The sequence below is a fragment of the Thamnophis elegans genome, chromosome 7 (genome assembly GCF_009769535.1).
Source record: "Thamnophis elegans isolate rThaEle1 chromosome 7, rThaEle1.pri, whole genome shotgun sequence".
Classification (NCBI taxonomy): Eukaryota; Metazoa; Chordata; class Lepidosauria; order Squamata; family Colubridae; genus Thamnophis; species Thamnophis elegans.
Window position 1 is genome coordinate 14,217,796 of NC_045547.1, and position 23,943 is coordinate 14,241,738.

The 23,943-nt window shown below is 41.0% G+C and overlaps 1 protein-coding gene across 2 annotated transcripts; it reads left to right on the forward strand.

Annotated features, from left to right (window-relative positions):
- Nucleotides 1-764: 764 nt before the first annotated feature.
- LOC116511097 (aldo-keto reductase family 1 member B1-like) lies at nt 765-23,736 on the forward strand. Of its 2 annotated transcripts, XM_032220904.1 has the most exons (10): nt 765-917; nt 6,524-6,691; nt 8,419-8,535; nt 12,204-12,281; nt 14,205-14,327; nt 17,065-17,171; nt 19,468-19,549; nt 20,233-20,316; nt 21,784-21,866; nt 23,688-23,736. In XM_032220904.1, the coding sequence occupies exons 1-10, from the start codon at nt 852-854 to the stop codon at nt 23,728-23,730; spliced, it is 951 nt and encodes a 316-aa protein (XP_032076795.1). In that variant the 5' UTR covers nt 765-851; the 3' UTR covers nt 23,731-23,736. The 2 variants fall into 2 exon arrangements, with proteins under 2 accessions (XP_032076795.1, XP_032076796.1); XM_032220905.1 differs by lacking the exons at nt 6,524-6,691; nt 8,419-8,535 and having other exon boundaries at nt 771-917.
- The last annotated feature ends 207 nt before the right edge of the window (nt 23,737-23,943 follow it).

A 23,943-nucleotide genomic window follows, 5' to 3' on the forward strand; every position in this document is an offset into this window, starting at 1 on the left:
CTGGAAGTTTTAAGTGTATATATACTGAGTGCTTTTATTTGTTCTGGTTGCTGGTCTAAGGCTGTAATAATAAATTGTTGGGTTGGCCTGTACAACTCCGGAGCCCAGCCCTGTCCGTCCCTAAAATATCTCGGTTTCTAATCTGAAACGGCTTGATTTTTGTGAATAGCCCAGAATCCCTTACACGACATGGGTGATTAAATCAAACGAATAAAGAAAACAAAGTTTAAAAGGGGAAAAAAAAACTTCCTGTGGTGTTTGCTCCAATAGCAACTGAAAACTTGCGAAGCGGAGTGCTGAGCATTGCGAAATTTATCCACTTTTCTCAACGGTCGCACCATTTGGCACATCCCTGGCGCTAAACTAAAAAAAAGGGGGGGGAAGAGAGGACTGGCTCCCTTTGGGGTTTACAGCATCGTCGCCCCTAACTCTGTAACGAAATTGGGTGGGGGGGTTCCTTGATGCTCTCTGAAGGTGGTGGTTTCCTTGCAGAAGTTTCGTTACCAAGCCAGGAGCCATCAGTGCATCAGTACCGAAGTCTTTCAAAAGGGAGGCACATTATAAATACCCATTAAGTGCCATTTCTGTCAACTCACATAAATCTCGGCGGGGAACCACAGCCCATCATTTCCTGCTTGCGCTGACTCTCCCCGCTAGATAAAAATCTGGCAGCGGGTAACCGTCCCGGCCAGGAGGCATTAAAAGATCCCGCTTTGAGGGGGGAGAAAAACGCCTCCTTTTCACGCCCCTGGCGAGGCGGGTCTGGCGCGTATAAAAAGCTGCTTTTCCCCGGCCGTGCCTGCCTGTGCCTTTCTCCGCGCCTCGGGTTTGGGCTTCGCGGGACGTCTGCCATGGCCAAGTATGTGGAGCTGTACACCAAAGCGAAGATGCCCATTTTGGGACTGGGCACGTGGAAGGTAAGCGGCCGCAGCCCGGAGGCGCTTGTTTTTACCCATCGGTTGCCGCGTCTTCTTCCATTGTTCCTTCCCGTGTTCCCCCACCCCCGCTCCACCCCGCGGGCTTTTGCTCCAAGGGTACCCAAAGCGGAGGATTTGGGGGAGGTTGCTTTCCTTTTGATTTTTGCACAAGCCTTGCAAACACGTTGCAAGCGTGCAAAACGAGACACGTGTCTTGCAGGCTTGCAACTGAATTGCTGGCCTTGCTCGCTTTCCCGTTTCTTTCTCGTAAAAAAAACGTGAGGCGGGGTTTTTTTTGTACGTGTGTGAGTGTGTTTCCCGCCTACGTTTTGCACAGAAAGCTTTTGTGGGGGAGGAAGAGGTTCCTGGCTCTTCCAAATGGCAAGCGGCGGTTAGCTAATATATCAGTTTCTGCATCTGGAAGGAGGCCTCTCTTTTCATTCCCCGATGTTGAAATAAAACGTCAGACTCCGGAGACACTCTGACCCCAGACGGGAATTAAATAGAATGGATTGAAGTTGCTCGGGCTTTTTCTTTTTTTCCCCCCTTTTTCGATGCTGAAATCTCTCCCAGGAGTCTGAGCTAAACGTGGCTGCTTGTGGCTAAGGATGCTGGGAATTGTAGTTTGGTATCCTGTGAAGGCTTGGTTGCTCACTCCTGCATTATATATAGATGCTTCCTTGGGTATCACTGTTGGGAGCCAGTATTCTTGTCTTACCACTAGCATTTAATATCACTTTGTAATGCTTTGGTAAAACCACACTTGGAATACTGCATACAATTTTCGTCCCCACGATGTAAAAAAGATGTGGAGACTCTAGAGTACAGAGAAGTGCAACAAAGATGATTAGGGGACTGGAGACTAAAACATATGAAGAACGGTTGTAGGAACTGGGTATGCCTAGCCTGATGAAAAGAAGGAATAGGGATGACATGATAGCAGTGTTCCAATATCTCAGGGGTTGCCACAAAGAAGAGGGAGTCAAGCTATTTTCCAAGGCACCTGAGGGCAGGACAAGAAGCAATGGATGAAAACTAATCAAGGAGAGATGCAACCTAGAACTAAGAAGAAATTTCCTGACAGAACAATTAATCAGTGGAACAACTTGCCTCCAGAAGCTATGAAAGCATTGGAAGCATTTAAGATGTTCAGACAACAATTTGTTTGAAATGGTATAGGGTTTCCTGTCTGAGCAGGGGGTTGGACTAGAAGACCTCCAAGGTCCCGTCCAACTCTATTATTCAAATTCTAATTTTTCACAGTCTTAAAGTCCAGAATTTGAGGCTTCTTCTGTCTTGGGAAATATTCTTACTCTGTTGGTAGTAAGTTCTTTTGAGCTGGATAAAGGCCACCATGGTCAAGTGGCTAAAATAAAGAGTAAGAATATATTTCTCCCTGCTTCCATCTTTGCACACTTTAAACTGATATGAAGAGAAGTGAACATTGTGATTTTCTGATGTGTATATTTTTGTTGCAATAGGGGGCCCTTTATATTTTCCTGCTGCATAATGTATTCATAAATTAATCTGGTTAACGTGATTTGGTTTCCTTTTGTGAAAATAATTACTTGTCAAGCCAGTTCCTTAATTGACTTTGTTATATTGTCTTTTTAAAATCCCATGAGCTGTGTTTCTATGACTATTTTCAACCATTACAGGATTTAGAGGTTCTTTTTACTGTAGTTAAAATATTTAATGGAATATCCCCGTTCTTTTTTTTAAAAAAATGCATTTTTCACATTAGAAGTTTCCATTCAAGTGCCCTTTCTCTATATACCCAAAATGATGGCACCTGGCTAGAGAATTCTGGGAGTTGCAATCCACCCATCTGAAAAGTTACCAAGATTGAATAAAAATGCTCTAAATAATTTGTGCTGTTTATTCTATGTTTGCAGCAGGTTTCTGACCTCATCTGAGAGACCGCCTCCTGCCAATTACCTCCCAGAGACCTATTAGATCGCACAGATTAGGCCTCCCCCCCCCATTCCATCTGCCGGTCAATGTCAGCTGGTGACCCCCCGGGGGAGGGCCTTCTCTGTAGCTGCTCCGGCCCTCTGGAACGATCTCCCCGTCGAGATCCGGACCCTTACTACCCTTCCGGCCTTCCGTAAAGTGACCAAGACCTGGCTGTTCCGGCAGGCCTGGGGCTGTTGAATTATCCAGCCCCATTCTAAGTTATGAATGTTGTTGTAATTTTAAATTGTTGTTTTTATTTTTATATCTCCCTTCCCTTTTTACTGTAAGCCGCCCGGAGTCTTCTGAGAGTGGGCGGCATACAAAACCAAATCATCATCATCATCTAGGCCAGTGATGGCGAACCTATGACACGCGTGTCAGTGCTGACACGCGTAGCCATTTGGGGTGACACGCACAGGATTTCATGCGATTCATCCTCGGCTCCTGCACGGCCGCCGAGGATGAAAGAATCTGTGCTGGAGGAACGGGGGGGGCGGGACGTGTGATCTCCCCCACCCACACTCACTTACTGTATCGCCGCCGCCCCTTTCTGAGCGCAGGGGCTGCTGGTAAGGCGTGCGTGCCGTGCGCACACACGTCATCAGCGCGGCGAGGGAGGACCCGCAGGAGAGGAGCGCGGGAACAGTGCGCGCCTCTCTCCAGTCAGGCCGGCACAGAGAGTCTACTCCTGAGACTGTCGGTTACGACCGCACCACAGCAGGGAACAGCGGAGTGCCAACGGGAACTGTGAGCGCCATTAGCAGCAACTATAAATTGCGCAAAATTAGGTTTTGGCGAAGTGACACACAACGCGAGTTATGCTCGATTTTTTGCCGATTTTTGACACACCACGCCAAAAAGGTTGCCCATCACTGATCTAGGCACTACAGGTGTTCTGTCAGGTGAATGCCTTGAAGAAAATGGGTCTTTCATTTTTCTTGGCTGGCCTTTCATACACTTTATGACTATTTGTTTAACAACTGTTTGAAGTTACAATAGTGCTGAAACAGGTGACTTGCAACTGGTCCTTGCACTTACGACCATGACAACATCCCACTGTCATGTGATCAAAATTTGAGTGCTTGGCAACTGGCATGTGAGAGTTGCAGTGTCCCAAGATGACATAATTGCAATTTTTGACTTCCACAGAGGGATTCTGACAAAGTCAGCAGAGGAGCAGGATTCATTTTAATGACTATGGCAAAAGTCATAAAATCAGGCATTTTAACAACTGCATCGCTTAGTGACTGAGGTTCCAATCCCAATTGTAGACTTAAGTTGAGGATTATCTGTAATCTCAAAACACCATGCAAAGAGAGTTAATAGCATTGGTCAAATACTTTCAATAATTAGCAGTGACAGAGTCATTTCAGCAGGAGCTTTTGCTATAAAAATCATCTGTTCCAAACAAGGTTTTCTTCTGTTAATTCTATTTTCTAATAAAACAGCAGCCTGTAGCTTTATCTTTGAAACCTAAATCAACTATGCACTGTTTGCCCCTAGGCGCAGAAGAATTTGTTCCAGGATGCCTCGGATAATTTGCTTTCTTTAATGTCCTTGACATTTTGTTGTCTTTACAAGAGAACTACCAGTGCATCACTTGAAAAATGCTTATGGTACATGAAGACCTAATTAAGATAACTATATGTTTTGATTTCAGCTTTCATTGGAAGTGCCAGCTGCACATATACAGAATGGGAATCAGGATTCTGGAACATCAGCTGCATACTGGTTTACCCAGGCTATTAAATTTCTACTTATAAATAAACAAATAAATAGCATTAGAACCTCCCATTCTATGTAACATATCAGGCAGCAAGGGATCCTCCAGTATTTTTGGTTTGGGGTGAATACATCAGCATCTTCCCATGTGAAATAAATAAATCCTTAGTGTAAATAATATCCTAAACAATTTCTGCTTTAACTAAGGTGTTTTGGGTTACAACTTCTACATGCTGAATACTTCTGAAAGTTGCCACAGTGGAGAAACATTGAAGGTATTATGGCACACTATGTTTCATCAGTGGCCTGATTTGCACAGAGAAGTAATTAATTTCTGGTATCCTAATTAATTGGGAACAAGCTGCATGTTTTTGAACCTTTTGTACCTCCCACTACCACGAATGTCTATATCAGTAATGAGCAACACAGAATCAACCCAGGTGCATTGGACTGATATCACAGTAGCCCAGCCAGAACAGTACATTCGCAAAGAACTGATCAACTGAAGGACCATGCACATCATAAGCAAAAGGGTAGTGACATCAAAGTTAGCAGTATTTCAGGGTTGTTTTTTTTAGAAGGTCAGAATAGGAGTTGGGAGACAAATTGTTCCCATTTGTACAATCAAAAATCTTTCATCCTGTCAAGAAATAGCCTTGAATCCACATATCAGGAAGTTGCCAGGGTTGAGAAATACTGTTTTAGCTACCGATAATAACTAATAAATGTATGTAAAAAATATGTACAAATAAATAAAAATGTATGTAAAAATAAATAAATAAACTAATAAATGTATATAAAAATAAAAGTTTAGTCTAATGGTAAAGACACCAGTCTAGAAATTAGAAACTGAGTTCTAGTCTCGCCTTAGACATGAAAATCAGCTTAGTGGCCCAATTCACCTCACAGGGTTGTTGTGGGGGAAATAGGGAGAGGAAGGAGTGTTAGGTATGTTCATCACCTTGAGTTATTTATAAAAATAAAGGTGGGACTAAAACAATTAAAAACTAATAAATATATTGAATTACATGTCCCATTATCCCCATACAACAAGGCTAACATAAGGAGTTCCATAAACCTTGATGCTTAGCTTTTTTTCTGCTCTCTTCCCAAGTTTGCTATTGCAGAGTATTGAATTGTACCAGTATTTCCATCAAAAATTTCAAATAAATTATGTCATAAGTGGGACTTAGCAATGACAGTCATTCCCAGTTTACCAAAGGAGAGGTTAAGTGTTAACAACTCTCCCATCCAAGATAGTATAAGCAATCAAGAGCTAAAATGCAGCACCCTGACTTTTCACTCTATTTCTTTGAAAAAACTAGCACCCCTCCTTAAGATATCTGCCGTGAACTTGTTTATTGGCACTCATGTTTATAATATAGTTTCTCAATGAAGCTTGCAAAGTTGGCCTATGTGGCAGTTTTCATTTTCCCTGCCTAGAGATATGCCTAGAGACTTCACTGTAAAAATTGTGATTAAATGTTGGCTGCAAATCAAGATGGGAAGCCATGGTTAGAAAGATTAGGAAACCCTACTTTGTATTTTGTATTTTGGTCTTCGTTAGCCATGGTTAAGTATAAAGTACTTTTTATTCTTAATAAACTTTTGTTTCCAAATTGACAACAGGCATGGTTGATGTGTGTTTTTGCATTATCTTTGTTAGCATGATAGATAATCTGGAATGCATTAGGTGGAATCACATATCATCCTATAGTATACTGTAAAATGATTTTCTTTATGGCTTCGCTTTAGGTACAGACCAAAGGTTGCCAACTTGTATATTATATCATTTTTGGACCTTGCCCAAGACAACCATCTGTGGTTAAATATTAAACTAACATCATCTTACTTTTCATAGGTAGGTTGCTTGCTATGTGACAAATTAGCCAAATCAGGTTCTTGACTAGGATTCTTCTGTTGTCCAGTCTCCACCAGGAAAAGTAAAAGATGCGGTGAAGAAGGCCATTGATGTAGGCTATCGCCATATAGACTGTGCCTACGTGTACCAGAATGAAGAAGAAGTTGGCAACGGTATTCAGGATGCAATCCAGGCTGGGATTGTAAAGCGTGAGGACCTTTTTATTGTCAGCAAGGTATATATATTTACCGTATTTTCACCCATATAACCCGCCCACGCAAATAACCCGCCCACGCGAATAACCCGCGGGTTTTCGGGATCGTGTAAAATATTTTCCGTATACCCCGCCCACGCATATAACCCGCGACGAGTAAGAGAGAAGGGAAACAGCTGAGATGGGGGGGGGGGAAGAAACGGAGAAAGAAGCCTGCGCAAGCTGGGGAAGAGGAAAGGAACGGAGAAGGAAACAGCTGAGATCGGGGGGGGGGAAGAAACGGAGAAAGAAGCCTGCGCAAGCTGGGGAAGAGGAAAGGAACGGAGGAGAAGGAAACAGCTGAGATCGGGGTGGGGGAAGAAACGGAGAAAGAAGCCTGTGCAAGCCTCCGTCGTGCAAAATATTTTCCGTATACCCCGCCCACGCATATAACCCGCAGGGGGGCGCTGTGCATGTAAAAACCGCATATAACCCGCGGGTTATATGGGTGAAAATACGGTACATCTTAAAGGGGGGGGGGGGAACCCTTTCATTCTCAATGTTTTTAAATAGCCTGGATATTTGTAATCTCCCTAGAGCTTAGGAAGATTCAGCAGCATACAAATTAGACAAACAAATAAATAAAATAAATGTGGTAGACATTAAAAATTACCTATTTCAGATCATGCTTATTAGTTCCAGAGATGAAGTTACATAAAGAATGCAAGATTAAAACTGGAATGTCCTGCTAGAACAGTGTTGGCTAATATTTTCAGGACTGAGTGCCCAAAGCGCGGGTGTGCACGAACAAATGCAGGTGTGCACGCCCGAACCCCCCAAATGGAATGCACGCCCCCACGCATACACCCTGCTCCCATACATATGCATGCACCCCACACTTGTGCCCCGGCCACATGCACGTGCAGCCCCCCCCTTGCACACACCCTGAGCATGCACACACAACCCCCTTGCACATGTTCGTTGCCCCCGTGCATGTGCAGCAGAGATTCGAAGGCCAGCTGGGCTGCGGGAGGCACACGCACATGCACATCGGAGCTGAAGTGGGATGACGGCTCACATGCCATTGGAGAGGGCACTGCATGCCACCTCTGGCACGTGTGCCATAGGTTCGCCATCACAGTGCTAGAAAGTGGAAGACTGAGTTCTAGTTCTGGCTTATTCGTGAAAGCCAACTGGATGACTTTGGGCCAATCATTCTCTCTCAACCCAACTCACCTCACAGGGTTATAGTTGTGGGGGGAATAGGAGGAGGAAGATGTGTCGGCTATGTTTGTCCCCTTGAGTTATTTGTAAAAACAATAAAGGCATGATACAAATACATAAATAAAATAAAAATTACAAATGGTTATATAAATCACACTTGATAAATTTTCCATCCACCCAATTAATAACCTTGTGGGGGGGGGTTTCCCTACTGGTCACAGTTTTTGAACTCCTTTCAAGGCCAGTTTTTTGTAATGTGGATTGTGGCAGCAACTGCAGCTAGGCAGTTTCCTGATGGGATTGATCTTAGATTTAGTGCCCCTATCCAGTCTGTTCTTGAGTTGAAAAATGGACTGGTAATTTAAGGAAATTTAAGGTCTTTTTCTTGAAAGTTTCCACCCTCCAGATTTTTCATTTTTCTTATGTAAGTCTGATTTATAGTCTGATTTTTAAACAATTCCTTATAATCCAGGGGAGTTGTTATGGCCACGTTGGCCTCCATGTGTTTAATTCAGGGAAGTCTCCATATGGTGTTTTTCTTACAGCTTTGGTGCACGTTCCATGAGAAGTCTTTGGTCAAGGGTGCCTGTCAGGCAACCCTGAAGGCCTTGAAGTTGAACTACCTTGACCTCTACATTATCCACTGGCCGATAGGATGCAAGGTACTCCATATTGCTTCTCCTTTCTTTTGGTGGGAGGAAAACTGACGCAAAGGTACTGTAGGCTTCCCCCATCCTTTCAGTATGTTTAGATTACAGCTCTCAGATGTCCAGATTTTCTCCTAGTCAATCAGTTGGGAACACGAGGCCCACAGGAAGATCATTGACGTTCCATCCCACACTTTTCCCATTGCTATCTGATTGGCATCAGAAAGCTGAAGGGGGAACATGCAATGAAAAGCCAACCCTAAGATCCTCCATTCCCACGCGTTCAGACGAGTGGATGTGAAGAAGGCTGAGTATGTAAGAGTGTAATAAGGAAAGGCATGTACAGAATATAGCCAGGGGGGAGAAAACCCAGCTCCACAAGAAGCTCTAATCAAAGACTTTTTGCGGGGTGGATTTTTCTGTAGTTCGGGTGAATCTGTGCTTGAACAGGTTTTTTATTCCTGTGATTTAATTCTGGCCATAAATTTGGCACTCAGTATTTAGAACACCAAGCTCGTAAGGATCCTATCAAGGTACTTTTAATGGAAACTACAACACAGTTAACCCTGCAGTCCTGAAAGGACGGTGGTATAAACCTGGGGTTAGCAAGGTAAAACCTATGAAACATCTAGATTGTTCTGACCTAGGCTTCCCAAGAGCATGAAGCAAACTCCAGGTCCCAACAAAAAAACCCTTTTTTAAATTTACTGTGAATTCTGCTCATTCACATCAGCAAAGTATTTCAAGGGAGGATTTACAGTCCACAGACCTTATCTGGCTTGGAGAGTTGACAGGCCGATACCTGCAAAACTTGGCAAGGAGTCTTGGAGAGTCACGATGCAATTACGGGAACTAATAGTCTCCTGCAAAATCCACTCCCCTTTAGCTCCTCTTTTATTCCCCATGGGAGGGGCCATTCATCGTCCACCTGTGGCCTTACTCACAAGTGACCCCTGTTCTTTTGATGTTCCCTTCGTCTGGCAACTCTGCACATGCACACACTGGGAACAGGCTCCAGCTGTTTGTCTGCCTCACTGATGTCTACCTCTGAAGGCAGCTGATAACTGTCAGGCGGCCTTGGCCCCATCTCTGTCTCTGATGCAGAGCCTTCCCCAGACTCCAGGACTGGCCCATGTTCCTCCCCAACCTCCTCACTATCCAAATCTGCTGCCAGCTCTGCTGGCCACTGGCGGACCACAACATAGATGGCATCTGCACAGCCACAAATTATTTTTTTAATTATTTGAAAAAATTAAAATGGCTCTTTTGAGAATTTCAGGGTGAAATATTCAAAAGCTAGTAAGGTGTGGTGGTGGTAACTATAATATGTTTTCATTTTGGGGTGCCGGTAGCATCTCAAGAGGCTGAACCATGGAATCTGCCTTCTAAAACCTGTTTCTGATGTCCCCCCAGGACTTTTTATATTTTCAAGTTCATTTTTAGCTTCATTTAAGTAAGTGGCTGAATAGTTTCTTATGAATGCAAGAAAGTGCTGTTTTTAGTTTGTGAAAGGAATGTACAACAATGTGCTGTTATTTGGGGAACATAGATTATAGTATCTGTTTTACAATCGGTACATTCCGTGTTTAGCCTACAGTATCTCAAGGTAAAGCTATGAAAAATTACTGCCAAGAATTTAGAAAATAATTATTTAATTAACTGGATACTGCTTTGATTTTTTTTAAAAGCATCTTCCCAAATTCAGAACACATCCAAGCACATCCTATTGCAGGAAACCCTTGCTTACCTACCACCTCATTTAGCAATCACTCAAAGTTATAAAAATGAAAAAATAAAGTAGCCAATCCACATTTACAGCCATTGCAGCGTCCCACAATCACACAAATCACTATTTGGGCAGTTATAGCAGGCACACATTTATGATCAACACTGAGTTACACCATCACTCTTTGTGCTTCCCAACTTGCTACTGACAAGAAGAGTTTTAGAGATGTGGAGGTAAAATTGCAAGTCACAGTCATGTGATGTCTTGCTTAACAACCAAATGGGAAATAATGAGGTAAGCTTATCCTTTCCATTTGCCAGATCCAATTGCAGTCATTAAACAAGGACAAGTTGAGCAGTTTGTGGACCACCTATAGTTCCTTGATACCCTGAGATGAGTCCCTAGAAATGGCTTTTTTCTGACTTTTCCTAAAAGTGTTGAAATAGGAGCAGGAAACCTCTGGGGGATAGGACTCACCTAGATCTCGTAAAGGACCCTAAATTCAGCTATTTCATTGCTGAGACGCAGTGGGGCAGTTTGAGACCATTTCTGAGAAGGGTGAAAGATTTTTGAATCGTTGAGTTCATTGAGCCGAGGTGGCGCAGTGGTTGGGGTGCAGTACTGCAGGCCACTTCAGCTGACTGTTATCTGCAGTTCAGCGGTTCTAATCTCACCGGCTCAAGGTTGACTCAGCCTTCCATCCTTCCGAGGACCCAGACTGTGGGGGCAATATGCTGACTCTGTAAACCGCTTAGAGAGGGCTGAAAGCCCTATGAAACGGTATATAAGTCTAACTACTATTGCTATTGTATAAATGGAAGCAGTTTGGCCATGACCTTCAAAAAAAATGAAATGATGTTCACTCTGATGTCACCCCTCTTTTTTTTCCAATCAATTTTTTAAAATTCTTTATACATATCTGTTCTGACCTCCCTTGTTCCACACCAAAGCACACTCCAAGCCAGACATAAATTACGGCATTTAATTAACAGACAAACAGGTCCTTGGCAGCAACCCAGCACAGACAAGCTTGGGCAGCAATCAACACAGATAACGCTTGGCAGCAATCCAGCCTGCCAAGCTCATACAAAGTTCTCCGACATTCGATTCTGTGTTGACTTCTGCAAAGAGGGGCATGTGCACAAGTAGCTTTTTATAGTCTGGAGAGGAACCTAATGACCACCAGCTGAGCGCAATTACCTCCTGTAATTATGTAATTGTTCCTGACGCCTAGTAGCTCTTCGATGGCGTGCATCCAGGAACAACTCACTACTGGCCTCCGGCTCACTCTCCCTTGTCTCCTCCTCGCTGGTCCAAGGCTCAGGTGCCTCCTGGTGGCCAACCAGCCTCTCTGCGCCTTGCTCGGAGTCGGAACCCTGTCCAGGGTCCTCCAGAGCCGACTCAGAGGGCCCCTCGCTGTCGGAGTCTGGTGGCAGCTCCAACGGCACCTGCTGGGCCACAACACATATCAATGCATGAATGGTGTGGTAACTGGGTAACATACATTTCAGTACACATAAACATAGTCTTATTATTCCTAAATATTACCTTTCATTACCATTATTTCATATGATTTATACATGCCTTTTATTATCACCACTCTTTTGGCTGATGATGTGCATGGTCCTTCAGCTGATCAGGGACACGATGTAGGAAATATAAGAAGCAGAGCTAGGGGATAGAGTTAAGTGAGTAAATTAGTCTAGAGTCTTTACATTATCACAAATGGTCCAAGTCCAGCCCCCCCCCCCTTGAATTCTGTAAATTCTTATGTAGCACCAATTTAGAATTAACTGTTAGTTGATTAGATTCTTATCTATAGGCTGAGCAATAAATCCTTTTGCATTGCAACTTAATGTATGGTCCTGATCCTTTGCACCTGACATGTAACCCTTTCAATATTGTCTACTGGTAGTTTAGAAGTAAACTGACTTGGACTCTTGTTATTTATTGACAGGCAGGAGATGATCTGTTTCCTACGGATGATAAAGGCATGATGATATCCAGTAACACAAGTATTTTAGACACATGGGAGGTATGTTCAGTTTCAATTAAAGATGTTTCTTCCCTATATGCAGTGGGTTGAATATTTTATACCTTGCACTTTTATATTGCAAATATTATAACTTGGCATTTGTTGAAATTATGACATAAATTTTATGTCCTCGAGATTTTTCTATTTGTGGTTTATTTTAATACAACACTTGCTTAATTATGGGTCCCTCTTGATTTTTTTGAGGATATTTACCAAAATGAAAAATATGCTTGATTAGAAATGCAGACTAAGATTTCCTTGGCTATTGCAAATTCTCAAGAGGAAGAGATTAAGATATTTAAATCTTACTGTTCTCCCTCCTATTTAGGATAAGCAAAAGAACCCATAGAAAACAAAAGAGCTGGAATTTTATATGTATATTTATATTAGACAGACTTTGCTTAATAATGTCTTTGCCAGGAATGTTTGATATTAACATAATCTAATCTTCAACTTATTTCAATATGAAATGCATTAAGCATATGAATATGTAAAATAGAAATCAATAAAGGTGCATCTTACAATTAGTTTATTCCTTTTTTGAGAGAGAGAAAGCATCCCGAAAAGTCACATATGTACAATTCAATTTGTTTTAGCTGCACACCTTCTGATCTAGCATAGTTTTAATATCTAAATAGCATGCAGATAGTCCTTGACTTACGTTTACTGACTGGGTAAAGTTACAATGGCACTGAAAATAGTGACTTATGACTATTTTTTTTATTCTTCTACAAACACATCGTTATGTGAAGAGTGTGGAACCAGAATTACATTTTAGTACAAATAAAACAATACCCTTCCTATTCAACACAATTAATAATCTTATAGACTTTTAGTAGTAATACACATATTTTGTTGAATTATAATCTTTCCTTAATTATTCATTTCAAAAATATTGCTTTTTTGCAAATCTCCATATTCTTGATATCACTCTTTTTACTACATATAAAATACCAATATTTGTTATGATACTAATAGTAATACACTGATTTATATTGAATTATAATCTTCCATTGTTCCCCTTTCTAATTTTTGATTATGCCACTGTTATATTTTAAAAAGTTTTTAAAATGTATTTTGAAAACTTACGACTATTTTTCACACTTATGACCATTGTAGCATTCCCAAGCAACATTCAGATGTTTGGCAACTGGTTAATTTTTATGACAGTTGCAGTGTCCTGGGATCATGTGATCTCCTTTTGCGACCTGACAAACAAAAAAGTGGGGAAGCCAGATTCACTTAAAATCTGTTATACTAAGTTAACAACTAGAGTGATTCACTTAACAAATGTGGCAAGAAAAGTTGTAAAATGGGGCGAAGCTCACTTAACATATTTCTCACTTAACATAGATTTTGTACTCAATTTTGGTCATAAGTTAAGGACTACCTATAGGATGTCATAACTGGAATTGGCTGACCTATTCACCTAGTGGGTATTTATTTATACTCTTAACTGCTGGCAGAGTTATAACCCAATCTTATAACTTCAGAAATTGAACTGCTTATCTTCCTCATCTCTTCCTCTGAATCTCTTGTAGCCAATCCCTGTGATTGGGACATTTATGACAAAATGTGCTTTATAGCAATTGTGACCCAGACACTTTAAGAGAGGGCCTTGGAAAATATCAACTCTCTCAGTACATGCCGTAATAATCAGTTCATTATTATTATTATACAAAAAGAATGAAAATAATCATTGACTGCCTTTCACAGCCTGATGTGTTAAGAAGTTTGCATGTTGTGAAGTGGTAGAATTCCAGGAAGGTTGCACTAAGTGATGTTTCTGCACACGAACCTCTTTATAATGGTTCATCTCTTGCTGGTCTTGTGAAGTCCTAAAAAGACTTAACATCAAGCAGATTTTTGTGTTGATAATATGCAACTGCTTTATCTCCTATTTGGTCTTTGATATGTCCTTAGGCAATGGAGGAACTAGTAGATGTTGGATTGGTGAAGGCAATTGGTGTTTCCAACTTCAACCATGAACAGTTGGAGAGAATCTTGAAGAAGCCCAAATTGAAGTACAAACCTGCAAATAACCAGGTAAATTCATAGGAAGTGGACTGGGGATTATAAAGAATTATGAAGAAGGATAAAGGTAAAAATAATGTACCGATAGAATTTTTTTAACTCAGAGTTGAGCTCTGGGGTCCTTGGTGCTCTCTAAGCTTGATGATTTCCTTGCAGACATTTCATTACCAAACTAGGTAACATCATCATTATCAGATGATGTTACCTAGTCTATATATATATAAAATGGCTATGTGTGTGTGTGTCAGTCAGCATAACTCTGGAACACTTTGAGCAATTGCAACCGAACTGGTACACAGATGACTTGCTCTCTGAAGAAAAATATTGTGAGGGTACTACATCCCTAAAATTCTTCGGGGTTGTGTGTTCTGTTAAGATACAGCCTGTTGTGTCCTAAAATGGCTTCTACTGTACTGCCGTAAAATGGCTTCCACTTTGCAGCATTGTGGAGTTGCCATGGTAAGGGCTTCACAGAACTCCACACAAGGGGGTTCCCTCTGGTAAGGGGGAAAATCCAATATTAGAAATTACTTTTGTTTGGGACATTTCCCCCCTGTAAATAAATACCCGGGCAACACCGGGTTATCGGCTAGTTTGGAAATAAAATGTCTGCAAGAAAACCACCAAGTTCAGAGGGTTCCAAGACCCTATAAAGCAATGTTCATTGGATAGATACCAGGAATTTGAGGAAATTTCTGAATGTACAATTGTCACACACACACACACACCTTTAATCCACCATTCTGACAGCTGATCTCAACATTTTAAAGTGATTTTACATTCCAATTTGAATTTCAGAGCAAGCTTGTCGATTGAAATCGTAAACTGAAATTTAACATGATATATACACTAAGTGCAAGTTAGTTTATTATTTATTTTTTATTATTGGTTTATCATCATTGAACTTGTAAAAAATGGAATCTACCAGTTTGTACGGCATTAGGAAAAGATACTATCTTACAGACACTGGAATTAGATATTTTACAGTAACCTAAAAATATGTTTACAGCTCGATAAATTAAAATCATTGGAACAAGAGAATCTCTGGAGGAGCTCAAGATTCTTATGATATCTGCTTTAAAAATATATTTGAGAACATTAGGAATCAAACAGACTTGAAGGCACATCATCCACATCTATTGAAATATCAAAATTCTCTACAAATATGCAGTCGCTAATTCAAATTGATTAGAAACTGTAACAGTTGTCTTCTTGCATTTCTGCAGTCTATGATATATTCTGAAAGGAGGTATTGGATGACAGAGAAGGACGTTTAGAGTAAAATGGCATTCTAAATATAGTTTGCCTGTTCGGTCGGATTCTGCTTGTGCACCGTCTTCTCCTGTATCTTTTTTGCAAATAAAATTTGAATTTCTAGACGTTTCTGAAATAAGGAATCTTGCAAACTCCATCCAGTCAGCACCTCCTGATTAATAATCAGAATTCATACAAGGAATTTTTGGGAAGTTTTAACGGTGTCTCTTTAATGAGCATTTCAGCCAGAAATAGAAATAAATTCTTATGTAACCCTATACACTACAGTAACAGTAGCCCTGTTGTATGCTTGCAAGCAAGTGAAGAACTCAACACATGAAAACTGCAAGAACAATTGCTTTTTTCAGAGTCTTGGTGTAAGCGCATGAATGGCATAACTTTATCAGTTAAGTTACGTATTCTTTTGTCTTTCGTGTTAGGATTCCCAAATTTATTTTTTCCTTTGTGACACAAAAATCCTCTCTCTACTTGCTATCTTACCGTATTTTTTGAAGTATAGGATGCACCAGAGTATAAGACACACCATGATTTTGAAGAGGCAAATTAAAAAATAAAATTGCAACCTGGAGACCTCCCAAGAGGCTTATAGAGTGCTCCTGTGTGTGGGGGGGGGGAATTGAGCAAAAAACAGCCCATTTTTCGGTCATTTCTGCCCTCCCCAGCTCCCAGGAGTACTCTGGAAGCCTCCTAAAGGCTATGCATGGCCATTTTGGTGAAAGAGGCAAAAAATGCTGTATTCAGTGCATAAGATGCACCCATATTTTCAGCCTCTTTTTTGAGGGAAAAGGTGTCTTATACTCTGAAAAATACGGTAGTATGATTGTGTAATTTCTCTTGGCTAGAGTGTAACTTAGTAGTAGTTAGACTTATATACCGCTTCATAGGGCTTTCAGCCCTCTCTAAGCGGTTTACAGAGTCAGCATATTGCCCCCAACAACAATCCAGGTTCTCATTTCAACTTCATTTAAGCATCACATTAACCTGACATTTAATCATGATTTATTGATTAAACAAGACATAGTTGATGTCACACAACCTGCTTAGTTATAAATCAAACAAATTACATAGTATAACAAGCCAACAAATAAAGTTGGGGGTTTTTTTAAAGAGAAAACATTGGGCTTACTTGTTAATTTTTCTTAAGCAGCAGTAAGGAAATTCATCATTAAAATCCTGCTAACCCTTATGTAAGGGCTTCAGTGTGATGCAATTATATAGGGAAGCTGAAATTTAACATGGATGGGAATGTAGCTTTTAAAAAAGGCAATCATGTTTTTTGAAGCTGTTTGAAACAGGACCTGGCTTTTCTCTCCCACAGTGAAAAGAAACTAGCTGGCTGTGTCCACAGTTGAATTTGACCCAAGTGCAAATCGTATTTTTTAAATAATAATAATAATAATGGGAAACATTTTGAATTTCAGTCTGTTTCAGGGTAATAAACATAAGCCGACATCCATTTTTGTATGTGTTGTAGGTTGAATGCCACCCGTACCTTACTCAGGAAAAACTGATTGAGTACTGTCAGTCCAAAGGGATCTCCGTCACGGCCTACAGTCCTCTTGGCTCTCCTGATAGACCCTGGTGAGAACATTTGGTCTTTTACTCCTGCACTGAGCAAAATATGCTGAAACCGAATGTTCTGAAACTTCTGGTTTGCTAATCATTAAATCGCACATCAGAATACATAAATGGGAAATAGAAATGACTCAAGAGCTAATGCGCACCCGGAAATTACTTTATTTATTTTGTTCTGACCGTAAGGCCTTCCAAGATCATGAAGCAGACTCCTCATCCCGATAAAACCTCTTTTATTTAGGCAAAGTCCCGGCAAACAGTCTTTCCTGAGATTTCACAACTACGGACCTTTATCAGGCTTGGAGAGTTGCCAGGCCGATATCTTCCAAACGCCATGCTGTAGCAGCAATTACTTGGCAAGAAATAAGGAACAGATGTTCACCCTAATGAATTGAACTAATTCTCTCCTGCAAACTCCCCTCCGCCTTCACTCCTCTTTATTCCCTATGGGAGGAGCCACCTGTGGCTTTACTCCCAAGTTGACCCTTGTTCCTTAGCTGTTCCCTTCTCCTGGCAGCTCTGCGCATGCACACACTGGGAACAGGCTCCAGCTGTTCTTCTGCCCCACTGATCTCCGACTCCGAAGGCAGCTGATAACTGCCAGACAGCCCTGACCCCATCCCTCATCAGAGCCTTCCCCAGACTCCAGGACTGGCCCGTGTTCCTCCCCAACCTCCTCACCGTCCGAGTCTGCCACCAGCTCCACTGGTGGGCCACAACATATTTATTAAATTGATTTCCCACAACTCTCCCTACCCATCGCCCCTGGCAGCTTACAACACAATATAAAACAACAAGAGCGTTAAAAAAAACATTCAGCATTAAAATTAAAACAGTAAAGCTTAACAAGAGATTAGATAAGAGGAAAAAATAGGTGAACGGGGTGGAAGTAGCATCTTCTAATCTACTAACCACCTCCAAATAGGGATCCCTGCATCAGGCCACCAATCCAATTGGCAAAGGTGGGTTTTCAGGCCCTTTCAGAAAGCCAAGAGGGTGGGGGCAAATCTCACCTCGAGGGGCATGATGTTCCAAAAGGTGGGAGCCACAGTGGAAAAAGCTCTGCCAGCCGAAATTTCTTGCTTGTTGGGGTAAGGAAACTATAATTTAATGTGTGAACCTAGCCATAGACTGGATTTATACAAAATGCATGGGACCATAAGAATTTGTTAAAATTTATTTGCTGCCTATTTTTCCAGTGGGACTACTCTAGGCAGCTTACTTAATTTACTTAGCCTGTTATACGAATGTACCCAATGTGTTTTATAAATTTCTGATTGAGTAGTCTAGAATAGTCCCACCGGAAAAATAGACAGGTTCACCCAGCACATTAAATTGTAATTTCTTCAGGTTTAAACTAGGTTTACACAATAAACATACTCTTGGTGTAATTTAAGGCATCACATGTTGTATGAATCCAACTTTCTAATCTTTTCCCTCTGTATCAAATCTATCATTACCTTACACCTAATCTGTTATTTGCATTACCTTAAATGTCTGTAAGCCGCCCAGAGTCCCAAGGGAGTGGGCGGCATACAAATGTTAATAAATCTAAATCTTACACATTTCTCTAATAACTACTACTTCTCCTGTTATTCACTGTTACATTACATTATGAATGGTCACCATTAATAATCATTGTAATTATTTTAATTATACTTTAACTGAACAGCCAAGATTCAGCTACATATTATGTGCGTGTGAGAAAGCTCTACAAAGATTACCAGGTGCATTCAGGGCTAACGCTGTGTGCTTATCATATCATTGCCAAATCCCTGAACTAAGAACAAGAAGTTTTCCTTCTTTTTTTGCAATGTGTAGAAGACAGTGGTGGGTTCCATGTCCCTGTTGCAACTGGCACGGTGCAACGGGGCTGGGCATCCACCACATGAACGCATGCAGCACAGGTTTGCAGCGTAAGCATGCATACTTACTGCTCCAGCTGCTCAGCGGAGTATCGCGCAGACGCTCTGTGCACGGAAGCCCCGAACAGCTCAAATACTGGGAAGGAGCGTGGGTGAGCCCTCCGGAGCACTGTACCAGAACAGTACCTGGTACTCTCGGCAGGCACCGGTACGCCCATACCAGGGCGTACCAGTCGTAACCCACCACTGGTAGAGGATGAAATCATATATTGGGAAGAAAAGCTGATTTGGGAAAATGTTACAAAATACCACAGTGATGTGTAATTTTCCATTCTAGCTCGTTAGACTTTCAGCTGGATAACAAATACTTTTATTCCTGTTAAATGTAAATTTTCTTAGTGTTATTATTTGCTAACCTTGGTTTCCTTTAATGCTAGGGCCAAGCCTGAAGATCCTTCACTCCTGGATGATCCAAAAATTAAAGAGATTGCAGCTAAACACAATAAAACAGCAGCTCAGGTGGGTATGTGTGCAGTTAGTAGGAAATCTCATAGATCAGATGGTTAGTGGAGGGACAGATTCTCTTAAGGCAGGGGTCTCCAATCCCCAGTCCGTGGATTGGCACCGGGCCACGGCATGCCAGAAACCGGGCCACGCAAACAAGCAAACCTCCATCTGTGGGATGCAGGCAGCATATGAAACCACACCCTCTCCAGCAGTGGTGGGTTCCAGATCCCGTTGCAACCGGTACAGGGCCGGGCCTCCACCATGCGCAGCATGCACATGCGTAATTATCACACATGACGCTCCAGGTGCTCGGCAGAGCATTGCGCAGGCGCCGTATGCTCGGTGCGCAGGCAAAATCCCCGATCGGGTAAGGAGGGCGGAGCGGGTCAGGCCAGTCATATCCCACCACTGCTCTCCAGTCTGTGGAAAAACCTCCTTCCATGGAACCAGTCCTTTTAGTGCCTAAAAGGTTGGGGGCCTCTGCTCTAAGGAGCAACATATTACTCCTAGGTAGACTCTACTAACCAAGATACCAAATAGTGTAGAAAAGAATGGTCCATTTTGCTGGGGTATGGGAGTCTTGGAAGAGTTTGCATGTCAGCATGTTAATATACATGCATGAGTTGAGTTGGGAGTAGGATATAATTTTTCCGATGAGTAATCCTTACTTGGTTTGGCCTGGTCTTGGCTCTCAGGTCCTGATCCGGTTTCATCTTCAGAGAAATACAATTGTGATTCCCAAGTCTATCACTCCATCGCGGATTGAAGAAAACTTCAAGGTAAAAATAATGCCCACTTCTGGATTAGTTGGTTCCTACATAACACATTGGGGGGGGGGGGGGGTGTCACACAGTCAGCCAGATGTTTAGCCTGAATTTAGCATTTTTATCAACCAATTGGGTGCTTCCCAAGGACCTGGGATAGAGAGATGTTTGTTGTTGTTGTTATTGTTGTTATTATTATTATTACTACTATTATATTTATTATCAGCAACAACACAGATCAATCCAGGGTAAGATGAAGGGTTCTTTGAAGGTTATGGACTAATGTATGTGATTGGCGTGGTTTGAGTTGATAGATGGATATTTTTTGACTGACTCCAAAGCACAATGATGATGTGATATGATATAAATATAATGCTGCTTTTAACACTAAAAAAATGGTTAGTTGCAATTTTACTCCCTGCTAAAAAGAGTTGTGGGTTACTTTTCTGGTTTAACTAAAACAAAATTCAGCAAACATCTGACTTGCTTCCCTGCCAAGAGATTATTAGAACTTGGGCTTCCTTGTTTTAACATTCTAATTGGTTTATACACCACCCATAGTCACTCAACAGTGAAATGGATGTCATACAAATTTAATAAATAAATACATCATCATGGCTCTCATGTGGCATATGTTATCCATTAAATGGCGATTTTTCTGTTTATTAAAGATTCCAAATTTAATGCTTTAGATCAGGGGTTTCAAACTTGATTTCATTGTGGGTCGCATTGGGGTTGTGATTGACCTACCAGGGGCTGGGGTGGGTGTGACCAGAGGTTGAGAAACATCTATGCCATCTAATGGACTACCTAGGGCCATCCCAGCTACATTTTTGTAACCCTCAGGATATCATCAATTTTGGCAGTTCAATTCCCACTAAAAAGCATCTGTTTTGTGAAATGTTTACTCTGACTGATAATAGATAACACAAACATATATTCTTGTTGCTCAGGTCAAATAATATCAATGGAATCTACTATGAATTTTCAACAGGGTTGCCAAATAGTTGCCCAAACCAACTATAAAGTAACTTTGCAAGTGCTGGGAATGGATTGTGTTTAATGTCATCCTTATGTTTGTTAGCCTGCTTGTTTTGATCAGGGCAAATTGGGAAGCGTTCTGTTTATTTTTTATTTAACTGCTTTCAAGGAGCAGAGGATTATAGATGTAGATTGATAGATGGATACAAATGTGAGCTGTTGAAATATTTCTGTTGGCAGTAAAACGAAGCACAGAATGGCATTGAACCGTACTGGGCAATGGAGGAAAATCAATTTCTCCTTAAATATAAATGAGAAGTGTACTTCCTTAGACCTTCAGAAATTTTGGACAATAATTATTTGTACGAAACGGGATTCATAAACGCTGAAGTTATATAGCACATGACACCCAGTGTTAAAGGTTTCTCAAGCATGTCATTCCACAGAATTATGGTTTTGGGTGAATTTCTTATTGTTATTTTTTTTCCCCCTGCCTGCTAGGTATTTGACTTTGAGTTGTCTAAGCAGGACATGGAAACCATCCTGGGTTTCAACAGGAACTGGAGGGCATGTGCAATGACCTCGTAAGTATGATTTGGAGAAAACGTTGGGAGTGTTGTCCAATTCAGTACTAACTAGAGCTCTGATGCTTTGTTGGGCAACAGCTTGTAAAAGCCTTTGTATGATTTTATGGGCAGCTGAACCCATAAAGCAAATAGAACTCAGGTTTTGTATGATCTTTTTCCCCCTGTAAAATTATACATGCTTCGGATATTTAAATTATCTCGAAAAAATAAAATATAGACTACTTTTTTTGGAATTAGTTTTACTGGTATTTTTATGACCACTTTTCAAATTTGAATTGATGTAAATTAATGTAGTTCCATGACGTTATTTTTTTAATTGGGGGAGAATTCCAGGTTAACCATACCATACCATGGTATGGGGTGAATGGTTTATACTAAGTAAACAGTTTTCTCAATATAAACAATATGTTCGATCTAATCCATTTTATGAGAAACAAGGCTTCCTAATTAGATTCCCATGTTACACTTAGCCACCATGTCACTTCTCTGATTTAACAAATCCAAACAAAGTTAGTTCTTATGATTTATAAACTGCTGTTTTTCATTCAATAAGTTGCACAAACCCACGGATTTCTTATTTATTTAACAAATCAGCAGATGGGATGGATATATTTACAGGTAGTCCTCGACATGCAACCATTGGTTTAGTGACCATTTAGAGTTACAACAGCACTGTCAAGTGCCCGGGAAATCAGGTGATCCAGGCAGTTCAAATGAGTATAAAAATTTATTGCAAGCTTAAGCTCTCTACAAGAATCTAAACTACTAACAGTCCAAGCTAATTAGCGATAGATAAGAATCACAGGAATTCAAGGTGGGCTGCACTTAGTTCTCTTGTAGGTGTGAAAGAGCTCATGATTGATGACACATTTGACTCCTCCCTCAGGCTCAGCCTGGTCATCTCTTAACAAGCACTGGAAAAAAACTGGTCATTGCACTTAAAACAATCATTGCAGTTATCCCCACAGTCAGTGGATCAAAATGTGGGCGGTTGGCAAATAGCATGTATTTGCAACAGTTGTAGTGTCCTGCAAGAGTTCCAAATATGTGATCATCATTTGCGACCTTCACAGCTGGCTTCTAACAAGCAAAGTCGATGTGGGGAAGCTGTGACTCACTTAAAATCCACCTTGTTTAGCAACAGAAATTCTGGCCCCAGTTGTGGACATGAGTTGAGGGCTTCCTGTACTCAACTGTTTTGTTTTGTTTTGATTTATATATGCTTCTGATGATAAAATATCATTTTGGCAGCCCTGTGTTCTCTGGTATGCTGGACTAAAGCCCTGAATTTCCAGTTGGTTTATGGTCCACTATATGTGAAGGACACCAGGTTGGAGAAGGATCAGAGAGAGATAATTGTAGGCTCATGTAATGCTTTTTGAGTTGGGAGTATTCAGTGTTCAACAGCCATATTGAATGTTTGTCAGGGCTTGCCTATGGGTTGACTAGCCTATGATTAGTAACTTCTAAGACCCAATTTTATTTGCTAAATAGCAATTGCCAAAATTAAAATGTTGGATGTATTATGTTTGATATTAATCCAGCCAGGTTTCTACAACAAAGAAATCGCCTTTGTAGTTTTAAAGAGGGAGGGGTTAAAACATATCAAATGAAGAAACTCTTATGTGTATTAGACAAGGCTACATTTGTTTGATTATCACAATGTGTGCACACTCATGCTAGGTGATATCAAGGACTTTTGAAACAGTACGTTTAGGGCATTAGCATACAATTCTTCCTTTGGCCTGCCGTCCCAAGACAGACTTAAGTATCATTTAATTCCAATGTCCGATTCTCTCTCTCTCTTTCTCTCTTCAGGTGTATCAATCATAAGGAATATCCTTTCAGCATTGAATACTAAAAGTCCTGAAAAAGAAGGGAATGCACAGTGGACTGTTGGTGTTGATTATGCTGTCATTCCTTTTTGGATCAGCCTCTCCATGCAATCTTTATAAACCTTTTTTTTCTGCCTAAATTGAATATGACGTGATTATTTTTATAAGCATATAGTTCTCTGGCGAGATCATAAGTGGCTGGAGCTTTAGAAAAATGAAAAGCTGTAATCTCACTTGTC

What these genes read in the sequence shown, in the direction of transcription:
- LOC116511097 (XM_032220904.1), top strand. Translation starts at nt 852, where the DNA reads ATGGCCAAGTATGTGGAGCTGTACACCAAAGCGAAGATGCCCATTTTG. An exon ending in ACTGGCCGATAGGATGCAAG is followed by an intron (nt 8,536 to 12,203) that starts GTACTCCATATT and finishes ATTTATTGACAG; the next exon opens with GCAGGAGATGATCTGTTTCC. An exon ending in GGCTCTCCTGATAGACCCTG is followed by an intron (nt 17,172 to 19,467) that starts GTGAGAACATTT and finishes CTTTAATGCTAG; the next exon opens with GGCCAAGCCTGAAGATCCTT.